We start from the raw sequence: 16,806 nt of genomic DNA on the forward strand, positions 1-16,806 counted from the left end.
AACCCTAATTTCTAAATGTTACTTCCATTAGTGATTTACTCACTTTACCACATGTAATTTCAACCAAGTTAAAATTCCTCTATCATGAATTTCCCTCATGAACTCTGTTCGTGAATTCAAGTTCCTCTTGAAGATCTGAGCTTTGCAACAAACTGTACATGCCTGAATTCCCTTAATGGATTGGACTTGGAATTGGGCTGATAATTAATTTATATAGTAGGTAATAGGTTTCCTACTATGGGTAATTCCTAACCGAGCTTTGGTGATGTACCACCTTATCCTTGTAAAATTCCCCTCCATCTCTCTCTAAGCTACTCTCTGTATTTTGGTGTTCTCTCTCTCTCTTTCTTTCTCTCCCTTTTCACTCCCAATGACCAACCCCTTCTCCCCTTTCTCTTCTCTTATTTATAACTTAGGGCTAGTGGGATGCTCATGATTACCATCTAGTTCCATTCGTGTGGGTGGGGGCCCAAATTGATTATTCCTGACAAGGAATATGCTTCGTGGGAAATGGTGTCAATGGTGTTGGAACTAGTTCCAGCCTCTAAAAGATTGCTCGGCGGTGATATTCCCCAAAGCATTACCAAGCTGCCGAGGTCACGGGCCACCCATTGTAGGGATATCTACCGACCATGTTATATATGGGCAACATTAGCATGCTGAGCTTATGTCTAGTGAACTGGTCATGGTATTGGGCATGGGTTCAAGAATATTTATGGACCTGTCTGGGCTGAGGTTCAAAACCAAATGGGCTTGTGGATGTATGTCGTACAATAGCCCCCCTTTGATTCATGTCCGGCAATCGGGGACAAATCAAGGACTCTCCTTGGTAAGCCAGAAATTCCTCGGGAGCCTAATCGTCAGTTATTAATGATGAATAAGACAGTTATTAATAACTCCTCAAAAGAAGCGTTATGACAGCCTGTTAGATTTAGCTGTAATCATGACCTGACGGTTCATGAATTGAGGTCACACGTGCGGGAGTTATGAAAAGTAATTTGAAAAGACATTTACCGCCCCTTTTTCATTAAATTCCTTTTCCCTATAAATAGTGTTTTCCTACTCTTCATATCATTTTTTTACGCCCCTACTCCCTTAAGTTCTATATTGTCGAGCATATTCTTCTTGTCGTGCATAGATTCTCCAACCAACATCCCAAATTCCTAGATCCCACAGTAAGTTTCTTGATTCACTCCTTTCCTTTATTCAATTTCATTTTCCTATTCTAGAATTAAGAATGGGTTTCTCTCATCTTCTTGACATCGAGGTAGCCTTAGCCAATTTTAGGGTGGTTTTTTGCCATCCCTAATGATGTAGAAATAGCATATTGTCATGAGGGCAATATTGCCCTTCAGCGATGTCCCCAAGTAGTATTTTTTCCATTAATGTCGATCTAAGAGGGCGATGTTAGGTTTCTCGTGAACCCTTTATTACTTAGAACTCTTAGGTTTTATGGCCTATGTCCTAACCAACTTCCATCCAACTTTTACCGAGTAGTTAATTGTGTCAGCCGGTTAAACCAGCTTTACAATTTACAATTAGACCAACATGACATAAATTATATGTACAGTTTGTGTGGTAACGATAAGATTGGGTGCTGCTTGAAAATTACAGATAACTAGGTATGGTTGATATCTTGCCTGCCAGATTCTAATAGGAACTCGGCAGGAAAGTTAGTTCGGGTGAGTGGCAATTGGCATGCCAATGAACTCACCTGCTTGACCTCACCATGAAATGTTGGTCTGTACCGAGTACGCTATATTTCTTTTAATTAACTCTATAGAATTACTATTGTTGATTGTATAATATATGATTTTTATTTTGCCTTTGCGTAGATGGTAAAAAGTTCGTGCCAGACCTTGACGCTGTACATGTGAGAGACCTCAACTTTGTGCTTAGGTCATATATTTTTGTTCATTTGGACGGGCAATTAAGAGCCTCCCATCTCATCCTCAGTGTTACCCCAGTCTACTTCAGCTACTAACCTTACAGGCAGGCCTTAACAGTAGGTAGCCCACTGCTATCCTACATAGACGTGCAGCTCAAAGGATTCTTCCCTCCAAGGCTGATAGTAGGTGAGGCTCGGGACCTTGGCCCCCATTTGGTAAGGGTAGGTTTGTTAATACCTGCAAGAGACGGTTCAGTTGACACTGTCTTTAAAGGCTGGACTTTACATACACCAGTTGAGGAATAGCGGATAGAAGCGCCAATAGCCGAGCAGGTAGTGGTAGAATCAGTTAATCCATTTGGTATCGAAGCCGAAGAAACTGAGGAATAAATGGTTGTTCGCAGAAATATGTCTGCAGCTTGATTTTTGCTTGGCGGCCGTCCTACCGCGCAGCAATAGCAACAGCAACAGACTTCCTCGCCTCCCTATAACTGCAAAAGGCCCTGCGAGACTGAGAAGGCCCAAGGAGACTCCCCTGAGGACTCCCACTCCCCTTAGGGAGCCTACTGGTGGCACCTGCCCTACTGTGCAGGTCGGGTCTAACGTGGCTTCTTCTTCTTCTACTCCTACTATTAGGTGGCACACCACATTCATGCTTCGTAGCGAGCCCTTGCCTGTGACTTCCACCGTAAGGAACTGGGCCCAAGGTGAGGGGAGACGGATTGCTCGAAGCCTTAGGCAGGCTCCTTAGCTGCTGGATGATGTGAAATACTTTGCTGGTGGGACTAATGAAGCCCTTGCTGTTTGGTTACAGTGGCATACTATTGCGATTTTAATTCCCCTTCACTTTTTAATTTTTGTTATTTTACTCTAATATTCCTTATACAAATAGTAACACTTCTTGGGCAGGCTGGATAATTGGCTTATATGATAGAGGATAGCTAAAGGATATTGCCGAGGAAGTTGACAAAGAGAAGGCATTGAAGAATGTGGCTGAGGCTGCCGCAAAGGAGAAAACTTTTGTGGTAGAGAATGCTGAGGCACAGGCACAAGAGGCGGAAAGGGCCCTGGCACAAGCTGATAAGCAAAAGTTAGAGCAGAAGTCAAGCTGGGGGAGGCCAAGCTCAGGGTAGCCAGCGCCAAAAGCATTGTCACGGCTAGGGACAAAGAGATAGCCAAACTCAAAGCTGCCTTGGAAGTAGTTGAGGATAAATATTATAACATGGGGTTCAACGATGCTGAAAACTCAGCCAAACCGGTTATGTTTAAAAACAGGAAATTTGGGTTCGGCAAAGGGTGGATGGCAGTAGTGTCGGCAATGGCATTACATGAGGATTCCCCTTTTAGGAACCCCGACCAAATCCCCTACTCAGAGCCACCCCCGCCCACAACCCAAAATCCTACTACTATTGAGGCTGAGGATGAAGATACACCGAGCATGAGGCAGTTAGTGGAAGCTATTGACTCTCATGCTGAGTTAATAGACTTGGAATCACTAGCAATCCCAGCATTGTGCCGATCTCAACATAGCCGCATCTCGAGGACTCCAATGCCCCACCTCCCGTGAACTTCAACCCCGTGCAGCCAAAGCAGCCACAAAACCCCATTGTTTAAATTATTACTTGTTCTATCTTATGCTTTATTTTCATGTTTGTTTTCTTTAGTCGATTAGTTAAATTTCCCCAAAATCATCGAGTGGAGGTGATAAAACAATGTCAGTTTTAAGAATTTTATACCTGAAGTAAACTCTTAATGATATTATTTGCATGACTTAAACTATTTTAGGCTTGGTTTTTACTTATTCTATTTCTATATGTTTAGTATAAAACCGAGTAGAGGTTCCACTTAACCGGGGGTGGGAAGTTAAAATTTACATTCTTAAGAAGTATAAAGCTTTACCGTGATTGATACTTATGTTCGTCTGATTGGTCATTAAGATGGGCTAGAATTCACCCTTGGGCTTGACCCTTAGAGAAAATTTATGGGACGGTACCCACTTGGTCGGTGACCAGGACTAAACCAACCTCAGTTTTGTCCTTAGGAAAGATAGAAAGAACGTTTTCCACCTGGTCGGTGATCGGGATTGAACCGAACACAGGCTTTTGTTCTTAGAAAAATAAAGATAAGGTTTCCACCTGGTTGGTGACCAGGATCGAACCGAACACAGGCTTCTGTCTTTAGAAAATAGATATAAGGTTTCTACCTGGTTGGTGACCAGGATTGAACTAAACATAGACTTCTGTACTTAGAAAATAGATATAATGTTTCCACCTAATCGATGACTAGGATTGAATCGAACACAGGCTTTTGTCTTTAGAAAAATAGGGATAATGGAAGTATTTTAACTTTTGTATATTATACACATAGATTCTGTTCTTTACATGGCCATTTGTACAAAACTTATAATTTCTCCTATAGCTAATGGTAGAACCTTCTTAAATTTTGAACATTCCATGGTCGGGGAAGTGGCCTTTCATTCATATCTTCTAAGTCGTACGCTCTGGTTCCAGTAATGGTAGTAACCCTGTACGGTCCTTCCCAATTTGAAGCCAATTTTCTGGCATTGATGTCCCATGTGTTTCCTATTGCCTTCCGCAACACTAAGTCTTCAGCGCTAAAATCCCTCCTCTTCATATCCCTATTGTACCGCTGAGCAAATTTCTGCTGATATTCTGCTAGCCTTATGGTTGCTGACTCCCAATATTCCTCTAACGAGTCCAGCTGTTTCACCATTAACTCATTATTCTCTATAAGGGAAAATCCTGAAACCTGAGCATTGCATAAGTTTACTTCGGCCAGTATGACTTCTTCACCTCCATACATTAGTGAAAATGGAGTCTCTCCCATAAATCTTCTGGGAGTTGTTCGGTAAGCCCATAAAACATTGGGTAATTCCTCAACCCACCTATCCTTAGTACCTTCCAATCTTTTCTTCAACCCATTCACAATTGCTTTGTTAGTGGCCTCAGCATGACCATTGCTTTACGGATACGTTGGGGTTGAATACCTGTTCTTAAGGCCGAGGTCGCTACAGAACTTGCGAAAAGTTTTACTGTCAAATTGCAACCCATTATCAGATACTAAGGATTTGGGTACTCCAAATCTTGTCACTATGTTTCTCCACAAAAACTTCTTGACATCTACATCTCAGATATTGGCCAATGCTTCAGCTTTTGCCCACTTGGTGAAGTAATCCACGGCTATTAAGACAAATCTTCGGTTTCTTGGAGCCCGAGGGAATGGACCGATGATATCTAGCCCCCATTGTGCAAAGGGCAATGGATTACTGATGGGATTCAAACTCCTTGCTGGTTGATGTATCAATGGGGCATGCTTTTGACATTGTTCACATTTCCAGACATATTTGGCAGCATCCTTATGCATCTGCGGCCACCAAAATCCCTAGGTCATTGCTCAGTGGGCTAATGATCATCCTCCAACATGACTACTGCAGATCCCCTCATGAAGCTCAGTTAAGAGCTCATTGACCTTGCTGGGGTGTAAAAACTGAAGATATGATCGTCTGAAAGACCTTCGATACAGTTTGCAGTTTACTGACAGCCAATACCGAGTAGCGACTCTAAGTAGCCTCTCCGCTTCTTTCTCATTGGTTGGCACACAGTCCTGGGCCAAAAAGTCAATGATCGGGTCCATCCAGCAAGGTTTGGACACCTTAACAGTTGAGACATTCACCCTTGCATCAATACTAGGTTCTGCCACCACCTCCACCTTAATTAACCGTGGTACCTCCTCTGTTAACAATGATGCCAAGGTGGCCAAAGAGTCTGCATGTTGGTTTTGCCCTCGAGCAATTTAAATCACCTTCACCTTTTGAAAGTGACTTATGGTCTGCTTTACTAACTATAAATAATTAATCATCCGGGGATCTTTGTCTTCAAAGCTACCCTCCACCTGGTTGATGACCAACCAAGAATCAAAGTAAACTTCAACTTCTCGTGCCCCTAAATTTAGAATAGCTCTCAGTCCGGCAAGTAGGGCCTTATACTCAGCCTCATTGTTAGAGGCTTTAAAGCCCAATCTAAGAGAGTGCTTTACCCGTATCCCTTTTGGCATAATAATAACAATCTCTACCCCCACTCCCAAGGCATTGGAAGCATCGTCAATGAATACCCTCCATGGCCAAACTTCTACATGGCAAACAGTCTCCAGCTCCCTTTTCAGGGAAAATTTTGCAATAAAGTCAGCAAGAACTTGACCTTTCATCGAAATTCTAGGTCTATACTGTATATCAAAATAACCCAACCGAGTCCCCCACTTGGCTATCCTGCTTGTGAAATCAGATCTTTTCAACAAGGATTGCAAGGGATACTCAGTTAGAACATAAACGGTATGGGCTTGAACATAATGGGGTAACTTCCTCGTGGCATGCACCAATTCTAATACTAACTTTTCTAGAGGCAAATATCTTGTATCGGCATTGACCAAGGTTTTACTAATGTAATAGACAGGTTGTTGTACACCTTGATCCCTCACCAACACGGCACTCACAGTGTGCTCAGACACCGAGAGATACATAAACAAATCCTTACTGGGCTCTGGGGCTGACAACATTGGAGCCCGTACCAAATACTCCTTTAAATCCTGGAAAGCCTTTTCACATTCCTTAGTCCACTGGAATCCTTTCCATATTTTTTAGAAGTTGATAGAATGGACGACATCGGTCTGTAAACTTGGAAATGAACCGGTTCAACGCGGCTAACATGCCGGTTAACACTTGGATCTCCTTTGGATTGCTTGAAGACTTGAGGCGTTCTATAACACTAATCTGATCGGGATTCACTTCTATTCCTCGATGGGTAATCAAGTATCCGAGAAACTTGCCAGCCCCTACTCCAAAGGAACACTTATTAGCATTGAGATGTAACTTGTGCCGTCTAAGCACTTCAAATACATCAATAAGGTCACCGATGTGCCCCTGCTCCTCTTTTCTTTTCACTACCATATCGTCAATGTATGCCTCCACTGTATGTCTGATATTTTCCCTAAACATTCTTGTCATCATCCTTTGATAAGTGGCCCCTACATTTTTCATGCCAAAGGCATCACGGTGTAATGATAATTAGCATCAGGAGAGATGAATGCCATCTTTATCTGATCCTCAGCGGCCAGGGCATTTTGATGGTAACCCTAAAAAGAGTCCAGGAAACTCATCCTCGGGTGTCCATATGTTGCATCTACCAGCTGATCAATCTTCAGCACAGGAAATGGGTCTTTCGGGCATGCTCGATTTAGATTGGTAAAGTCTACACACACCTTCCATTTGCCGTTTTTCTTTTTCACAACCACGGTATTTGCTAACCATTTGGGAAGAAAACCTCCTTTATTGCTCCTGCTTCTTTTAACCGTTTCGCCTCTTGTTTAACAACCTCCACATGTTCTTTAGCCGACTCCTCAGCTTTTGCTTCTTGGGGGGAAAAAGCGGATCCACATTAAGTCAGTAAACTATAAATTTCAGATCTACCCTAGGCACCTCGTATGGACTCCAAGTGAATACTCTACGCTTTGTACCAATAACAACATCTCTACCTTATCTTTATCAGTCACACTTGCTCCTATTTTCATTTGGTAATATGCTCACCTTTATCAGCTCCTCGACACAACTAGCCCCATTTTCCTCTAGGGATTCCTGTAATTGCTATAAAGGAAACTCCTCAGACTCCTTTTGTTTAATCTCTCGGTTAACAGCAGCTACTAGGCATTGTCTTGCCACTTGTTGGCTTCCTTTTACTGTAGCAATACCATGTTCGGTGTGGAATTTTACTTTGACATGCAACGTGGACAGGACTGCTCCCATTGCATGAATCCATGGCCTTCCGAGAATTGCCGTATATGGGGAAAATGAATTGATCATTATAAAAGTCACCATCACTTCTTTACCTTCCATATTCACGGGGAGTGAAATCTGCCCCTCTAGGACCACCATTCGACCATCAAATCTAACTAGAGGTGTATCATACTTAGATAGGTCTTCGTTCTTCAAACCAAGCTCCCTAAACAAGTTGGGATACATCACTTCGGCTCCACTCCCTTGGTCCATTAATACTCTTTTCACTATGAAACCATTTATCCGAGCTGTGACCATTAACGCATCATTATAAAGTTGAGTTGTTCCCTCCAAATCATCCTCATTAAAGGCAATGGACTCCCAGGTATACTTCAGCCACTTCTTGGAGGGTTGCTCATCCTGACAATTTTCCATCGGAACCACGGTCAGTACCTCCTTTCTTCTGGTCACTAAGCGGCATGTATGACTTGTATCACACCTAAAAGGGGCGAGAGAGGATTCCCCCTAGGTCAGGAACCTTGTCCAGTATCTTGAGTCCTGGGTTCTATAACAAACTCCTTTACATGCCCCGACCTCACTAACTGCTCCAAGTGGTCTTTCATCACCCTACACTGTTCAGTGGTATGCCCTTTGTCCTGATGATAAGTGCAATACAAATTCTGATTTCTTCTCAATGGGTCACCCCCCATCTTTTTCAGCCACCGAAAGTATGGCTCGTTCTTAATTCGATCCTAAATTTTATGCACGGGCTCCTTAAACATTACGTTGACCTCTCCTGCTCACATGCCTGGTTCCTGGATCCTTAAATCCCTCCGGGGTCTTGATTGAAAACCCCCTTGCCGGGATTGATTTATGACTAGAGCCTTCCCTTTGTTCTACTGCCAATCATCCTCCAGCCTCTTGTACTCCTCAATACACCTCATTAATTGCCTTATATCCTTGGGAGGCCTCTTCGTCAACGAATCTCGTAATTCAGAATCCTTAGGCAATCCCAACCGAAAAGTGTTTGCTATGATTTTTTCATTACCCCTACCGATCTTGTTGTACAATTCCCAGTACCTATTGGTATAACTTCGAAGAGTTTCCCTGGCTCCCATCTTCATAGACAACAATGCATCTATGGGCTGTGGTACATGGCTACATGTCATAAACCGGACCCCGAACTCTTGAATTAATTCTCTGAAGCTGTGAATCGAACCCTTCCTCAGCTTGTTGAACCATCTGAAAGCAGTGGGTCCAAGACTTGACAGAAACACCCTACACATCAGCGTGTCATTAAGATTATGTAGAACATCATCTAAATGTAATGACTTACATGCTTTATTGGATTCGTCTTCCCATCATAAGAGTTAAACAGGGGGCAGGCAAACTTGCTCAGCATCGGTGCCCGTTCAATCTCCTCTAAGAAAGGTAACCAAGTAGCTCTACGCAATGCTCGGCTCATAGCATCTATTGCAGCATTCCTGGGTTGTCGTGCCCCTCCGGGGAAGTCGAGTCCTTATCTGCATATTCTCGAGACTGCTCCTTGTATCGTTGGGAGCCAGATTGACGGGATGCCTCTTCATGACTACTCCTTACGCTTGCTAACCCCTCTACATGCTCTTCATTGTTTCTTCTCCGACGCCTACCTCGTGCTTCTAACTCCAAATCCCTAACTAGTCTATGCAAGTGTTCGAGCTCTTCATCCCTTCTATCAAAACATTCGTATCCGGAGGTGGCAAACATTGATCGGTATGTTTGAAATGATCCTCCCTCGGACTAGAATGCTCTTCTGCTTGCTCATATCTCTGGTCTTCATCTCTCTTGTGCCTCCTTTCTCGCCAACTAGAGCCCTGAGAAGTCCCTCTAGAGCCACTTTTGGTGTAACTTTCTGAGTGTCTCCCAGACATCCTCCTTGTGTGAACCTTGGTAAAACTACAGCTATGTAAGAGATCCCTACAAACGACGCCAATTGTATGAGCCCGAATTCCCTTAATGAATTAGACTTGGAATTAGGCAGACAATTAATTTATATAGTGGGTAATGAGTTTCCTACTATGGGTGATTCCTAGCCGAGCTTTGGTGATGTACCACCTTATCCTTGTAAAATTCTCTTCCCTCTCTCTCTAAGCTACTCTTCATATTCTGGTGTTCTCACTTTCTCTCTTTTTATCTCCCCCTTTTCACTCCCAATGACCAACCTTTTCTCCCCTTTCTCTTCTCTTATTTATAGCTTAAGGCTAGTGGGATGCTCATGATTACCCTAGTTCCGTTCGTGTGGGTGGGGCCCAAATTGATTATTCATGACAAGGAATAGGCTTCGTGGGAAATGGTGTCAATGGCGTTGGAGCTAGTTCTAGCCTCCAAAAGATTGCTCGGCAGCGATTTTCCCCAGGGCATTATCGAGCTACCGAGGACACGGTCCACCCACTATAGGGATATCTACCAACCATGTTATGTATGGGCGGCATTAGCATGCCGAGCTTACGTCTAGTGAACCGGTCATGTTTTTAGGCCTGGGTTTAAGAATATTTATGGACCTATTTGGGCCGAGGCCCAAAACCAAATGGGCCTGTGGATGTATTCCGTACACAAACCATAGGATGACTTCAACCTTGATATGCACTATGGTAGCAACAACACAGTAAAATATTTTCTCTATTAGTTACCAAACTCTTTGATTAAATATTAGAGGCTGGGGTTTTCTCGCTTAATAGCACAAGCTATTTCTGCATCTACCACCTTACTGTAAGTCATGCATAATATGCTTTTTAAATTAGGGTTACAAAAACACAACTCAACATCTGACTTAATGTAAAATGTGTCATATCAAAAAATGAGTTCTTGATCTAATAATAGCTTAAAAGTACAATATTATCTTAGTTTTGGTAGGTATTATAACATCTATTTTGTGTTTATTCCCACACTTATAAGTAAATAAGAGAATTTGCAAATTCTTCTAAAATATACTCATCACATGTTCTATTTTTTTTTTTGGTTGTAGGAGAATAAAACTAATGAGCTAGACGTACAACATGAAGGTAAGAGAATCCAAGGTTGAATATCAATTGAGAAGTGTCTTTTGAAGAATTTAATGAATCAAAGATATGTGGAAACATAAAAGGAAAGAGAGAAATTTGTTTGAGCCAAAGATGGAAAAAATCTTTCCATGGAAATACTCTAACCAATTTTCTTATGTTGACCATATCCTTTTACTTTGATGTTGGATTGACTTGATTCTTGCGGCCATGGAAAGAGAACTTGAAGATCTAAACGTTTGTAGTTTACAAAACTTCAGAATCTGTCTTATTCAAGGCGAAAAATGACTTGGAAGTTGATTTACTGTTGAAAAAGGGAATTGACATTTTATATTTTCCTTTTTGGGAAGCATGTGTTTTGGGGTTTTGAATGTTGAAAATATTGAAGTGATACAAGGGCAGCCACATTTTTTTGGCTGCTGAAAAACCTTATTTTTGATCAATTTTTAAGAGTTTTTATTTTATATGGAAGCTTAAGAATCTAAGCTAGGGTTAGAGTGAATCCCCAATGTTGTAAGTTGTCCACTATTCAATCCAAGCATGTCACATTTTGATTATTTAAATAAATTGTTCTCTTTTTATAATTGTTTAATTAGATTGGTATTTGATTTCTAATTCTTTCATAAGTCTATTCTTGAACCTTCTTAATGTTAGAATAGGGTTTTATAATCTCTCTAGTAAAACGTGGTAATTTGGTTAGATATTACTTTTGCCATAGTATTGCCTCTAGGGTATGCGATATTTTTGGGTTTTTCTAGCAAAGTTATTATTTTCTAGACTAAATTGTTAGAACAATTGATGAATATACAAAAAGAGTTTTATTAATAAAGCTTATTTCTAAGTCTTCCAATCTGATAGTTTATGTGTTTACTTATTCTATTGTGTACTAAATTGGATTGGTAGTGAATGCTTAACAATATTGGTGGATAAACCCTAACGCCCTAGTGATTTTGATTATTTAATTTTACCAAACTTTCTTTTTCCTAAGTTTCAATCCTATTTTTCTATATATTATTGGTGCTTTTGATGTGTTCTTGTTTTCCTTTTCTTGGTGGAACGACAACCTTAATTACACTATAATTTCCGTTACAAAATTGGATGCCATTAGAGTCTCAATCTATCTAGAAGCTGTTGAGTTTGTCTCAATTGATCTAGAAGGTTTTGAGATTCTAGAAATTACTCTTTCTTTGAGCTAATCTTAGATCTTCATCTTCAACTTGAAATGTAACACATAGACTCAACAAAACTCAAACTTTTACCGTAGTTTGTCAACATTCAATCTATTGAACTTAACAAATACTACTGTATAGACTCACCATTTTAGGTAGAAGTGACCCAACCTCATTCTTTGAATAAGTGGTTGCTTTGTGGCAAGAAAAGAAAAACCAAAATATGAGAGAGAGAGAGAGAGAGAGAGAGAGAGAGGTTTGCATTAAGTAATGTACTGTTTATGGAAGTTTAGGAATAAATTACATTAATTAAAAGCTTTGTGGGTTTATGTTTAAACGTACGTTGAAGATGTGACTTTGACACCTAATTCACACCGCTAACTTTAAGGGGCCTTGCTCTTTGTTCTATTCCTTCTTTCAAATATAAAATTTTGATCATATCTCACTTTTAATTGCATCTCAACTAGTTAGTAGTCTTTCTCAAAAAAGAAAAAAAAATCTAGTTAGTAGTGTGACGCATATCAACAGAGAAAAGTAAGTTAGGTTTGTCGGCTTTGTGTCTCTACTTTCAAATTCATGGCCCTTCATTATGATGAAAATGCCATCAAATGGCTTCAATATAAACAATTATATATTATAGCCATCAAGACATAGCATATTATAGCCATAAGGACATAGCAACCTTTATAAAGATGACAATGCCATGGTTGGAATTAATCTAGTATATTCTTTAACACAAAGCAAATATTTTTATTTTATTTTATTTTTTGATGTAAACAAAAGAAATGATTTGATTACGACATTAGCATGTCAGCTAGTGGGGTGCTTATGTGATGAGAGAAAAAGAAAGAAGGGTGCATAAATAACACTACTACAACACTTGAGTGGTCCCTTGATCATCGCAGAATTCTGATTCTAGATAATGAAAGGCCATCCCAGGGATAGAGTTGCATTTTCTCTCCTTTTTCTCTTTTCGTAAAAAAGTTCAATATGGCACTATCTAAACTTGTTAAAATTGAATCTAACTTTGTTAACTTGCTTGAATTTAAAGTATATAAGTAAGAATTTTTGAACCCGTTAAACAAGGCAGGTTAACTCGAACCCGACCCATTAAATTAATAAATTGGGTTGATTGGCTGGTACATCATCTCTCTCATTTATATTTATGGGTGTGTATCACGAGATGAAACCAAAGCTTTCATCTTTGAGGGGTAAGAAATAAAATAAAATTTAAAACCAAATTAATACATGAAAAATTCAAACTAGCATTAATCCAATATTTAGAATATAATATAAATATAATTATTTCTTAATACGATTAAGCTCAAATTATCCATCAAAATGAAATTCAACATATTTTTAATACCAAAAATTATTTAAGAATAATTGTGTACTAAAGTTTTTAGCAAAATAAGTTTATTCATTTTTTTAATAAAAATTAAGACTTTGTTTGTTTTAGTGTAAAATACTTTTTTGCCAAAAACTGATATATATATATATATATATATTTTTTTTTTTTTTAAAGAAAAACTACTTAAGAGTGCCAAAAAAAAAAAAAAAAAAAAACTATCAAATAAACTTATGAACCTACCCATTTACCTAATTACACATTATAATATGTAAAGTTGTGATTTACAACTATTTTGTGTTGGCTTTAATTCCGTACTAAATTTGATTGTAATTTTATTCAATCATATTTCCTTATATTTTTGTGGTTCTTAATTGTAAAGAATGATTGTGAGAGAGTGTGAAGACTCAAGTTTAAAAGTATGAACAAGTAGATTTCGTGAGAAGCTCGTGAGAAGTTAACCCGCAAAATAAGCCATCTGTAGAGCACATGACTAGAAGGTGAAGAGTCATGCCAGCCTGGAGTTTTTGCGAGTGTCTCGCGAGTAAGGCCTTCCCGTGAAATACTCATGAAACATTTTGTTTGGCTAATTTGTCATGTTTGTTTTACCAAGTCTTTACCCACAGTATATATACCATCATTACTCACATATTGTAAGGAACGCTTTTTAGAGAGAAAACCCTAGAAAATACACTTGAGAGTTAGAAATTATTATACCCACAATCATCTACACATTTCCTTGTGGTTTTCCTCTACTCCTTCCTCTCCATCTCTAAATCCTTGAGCAGTTGATAGCCTAAACACTTTCCACACCCAATTTCAGTGTCAAGTGAGGTTTTGGTGTTGCTGGGAAGTATTGGAAGGAGCCAATCATTGGCAGATACAATCGGGCTGAATTGCGGGATCTGGGAAAGCTAGAGAAGACAAGGTTTGGAGAAGCCAGTTGGTAGTAGGAGCTTGGAGGGCTTAAGTACATTGGGTAGACTAGGCTTGGAGGGTCTTTTGTTATTCGTGTACTCCAACTTTATTCTCTAGTGGATTGATTACCACTTGGAGGGCGGTAGAGAGGTTTTTCTCCAAGTTCTTTGGTTTCCTCTTCGATAACACATCTCGGTGTTATCTTGTGTTTGCATTTTTCTTCCCTACTCTTAAGCTTTACTTTATATCATTGATAATGGATGAATATGGCTTAGAGTAGTGTTATTGGTTGTTTGCGCTCATTTACTCTTATTCCGCACTTAGTCTAAGTTAGAGTAGAAGCAATTTAGCTGTAATTTTAATTTGGGAGTCTAAACAAACTCTTGTGTTTCCATACAAATTCGAACTTTCATAATAAATTATTACAAACACTTGAAATCTCTAAAAGCACACTTGAAAATTTTTTAAGTTTGTCTTCGCAAAGTTTGGGGATGATTCCTAAAGTTTTGAGACACATCATGTCCATCTTGGAGGTTACATGAGGTATTTTTGTCATTTTCATGGCTGTAGGGGTATTTTTCTCATTTTGATGGCTTTACATGTATTTTAGTTATATTGGAGGTTTTGAAGGTATTTTTGTTATTTTTTGAGGTTTCATGTTTATTTTGTTCATTTTGAAAAGTTTGGAGGAATTTTGGTCATTTTATAGGTTTGAGAGTATTTTGATAAGTTTGAAGGTTTTAAGGGTATTTTGGTCATTTTAAATATTTAAGTGTTGTTTTTATCATTCTAAAGGGTTTAAGGGTATTTTGGTCATTTTGAAGATTTAAGTGTTATTTTTATCATTCTAAAGGGTTTAAGGGTATTTCAATCATTTTGAAGGTTTCATTATGCATTTTGGATACCTTCCCATACTCGCTCTATTTCCATTCGTAGTCACAGGCTTTGTGACTTGTTTGGGTTAAGGAGGAAGGAGGGAGAGTAAAGTAGAGTTGGTCGGAAATTAGCCTTCAATTCAAAAAAATCTTTAGGGAAACTTTTAATTTTAGAGCGGCAAGTATAATGTTTTTTCACCCAAACTTTGATATATACATATTTAAATATTTTTAAAGCTTTAGAGAGGGCAATGACTAGGGACGGAGCCAAAACTTAGAGTTAGAGGGAACAGTTTTGCTACTAGTTGTGTGCGGTGACTTTAGTCTCCGACTTTGTTGTTGCTTAGCTGCTGAGGGTTTTAAATTTTTATTTATATTTATTTATTTTGTGTCTTTGATCGATGTGTGCATCGTTGGGTAAGAAAAAAGTTATTTTGTTTAAATTTTTTTAAAGGGTCAGGTTGTTTTGATTTGAGTAAAATTGGTTGACTAGACTTAATTTTTTTTTTTTTTAGTTTTACAATTGGTAAGTTTTGTTGTTGGACTAATTTTTTTGGGCTTGTATATTTTGTTTTATATTTCAAATCTATAATTTTTTTTTATGGTCTTTAAAATGAGGAAAATGCTAGAGTTAAAAACTTTTCTTACAAATTACTAATGTGATGAATGGTTATTGATAAGTAAAAAAATAATGTAAGTGGTGGGATTAAATGTAAACCTATAAGAATTTGCTACCTTAACAATTTGTGAAAATGTTGTAGAAAATTAAATTTGTGACTATAATAATACTCTTAAAAGAATCAATGATATTGTTGAAGGGGAAAATTTGTAATTTTATAAAACAAAATTGCTAAAATTAGTACCCATACATATAATAATATTTTAAAAAAAATTGGGGGGGGGGGGGGGGGGGACCATTGCTCCCCAAGTCCAACCATGGCTTCGTCCGTGGCCATGACACCCCCCCCCCCCCCCCCCCCCCCCCCGCGGGCGGTGGTCCTTTAATGGTTCTATCCCTAGATATGTACATTCGCAACGTGTTTGCTAGAAAACTTGAACCAAAGACATCATAGATCAAATTGTAATATCTTAGATTATGAATTTGTAATGCGTGGGTGTGTGCTAAATCTCACATCAAGTATTTACTCGGTAAACTAGGGCTATATAAAGGATCGTGAGAAGTTCTAATTGTAACTTGACTAATCATTTTGGAGTGTGGAGCCATGCATTCTTGAGTTGTGCATATGCGAGGGCACGTGTGTAGAGAGTGTGGTGGAATCCCATTAATTAATGATGAAGCTAACAAGTTTATAACTCATGGGCACACATTTCTCCATTAGGCCGGTCTTTTAGACTTGAAGGGCCCAAGGTATTACAATTTACAAATGATATTAGAGCAAGGCCCTACTCTTAATTAGTAGGGCCATGCGCGTCATGAGCCATGTGTGCGAGAGCCTGATGGAGTCCCACATGGACTAGTTATGTAGAAGTTGAAACAATATGAGAATAGGTCAAATTAAATTGATTTTCAAAATTCAATTAAGAGTTTTACAACAAGTGTACTACTTACAAATATGTTAGGCAGAAAGAAATTCACTAAAGACGAAGATGTTAGAACAAGTACCTACCAAAAGTTCATAAAAAAAGAACCTACCAAAAGAAAAGATGTACAGCTACATAATCATTCCACAGATTTTAAGTAATGGGATACAGATAAGCTTATGATTCGTGGCAATGGCATATATAGCTAGTTATGCTCAGTTATCACCAACCATCATAAAGCAA

General features: G+C 39.0%; 1 protein-coding gene across 1 annotated transcript; it reads right to left on the reverse strand.

The window, feature by feature from the left end:
• Window positions 1–5,317: 5,317 nt before the first annotated feature.
• LOC126731318 (uncharacterized) lies at window positions 5,318–6,851 on the reverse strand. Its single transcript, XM_050435037.1, has 3 exons — window positions 6,614–6,851; window positions 5,794–6,528; window positions 5,318–5,673 (listed from the first exon to the last, which is right to left on the reverse strand). Exons 1-3 carry the CDS (start codon window positions 6,849–6,851, stop codon window positions 5,318–5,320), a joined length of 1,329 nt encoding a protein of 442 aa, XP_050290994.1.
• Between the last annotated feature and the right edge of the window lie 9,955 nt (window positions 6,852–16,806).

Source organism: Quercus robur, chromosome 1 (genome assembly GCF_932294415.1).
Source record: "Quercus robur chromosome 1, dhQueRobu3.1, whole genome shotgun sequence".
NCBI classification, from domain to species: domain Eukaryota; kingdom Viridiplantae; phylum Streptophyta; class Magnoliopsida; order Fagales; family Fagaceae; genus Quercus; species Quercus robur.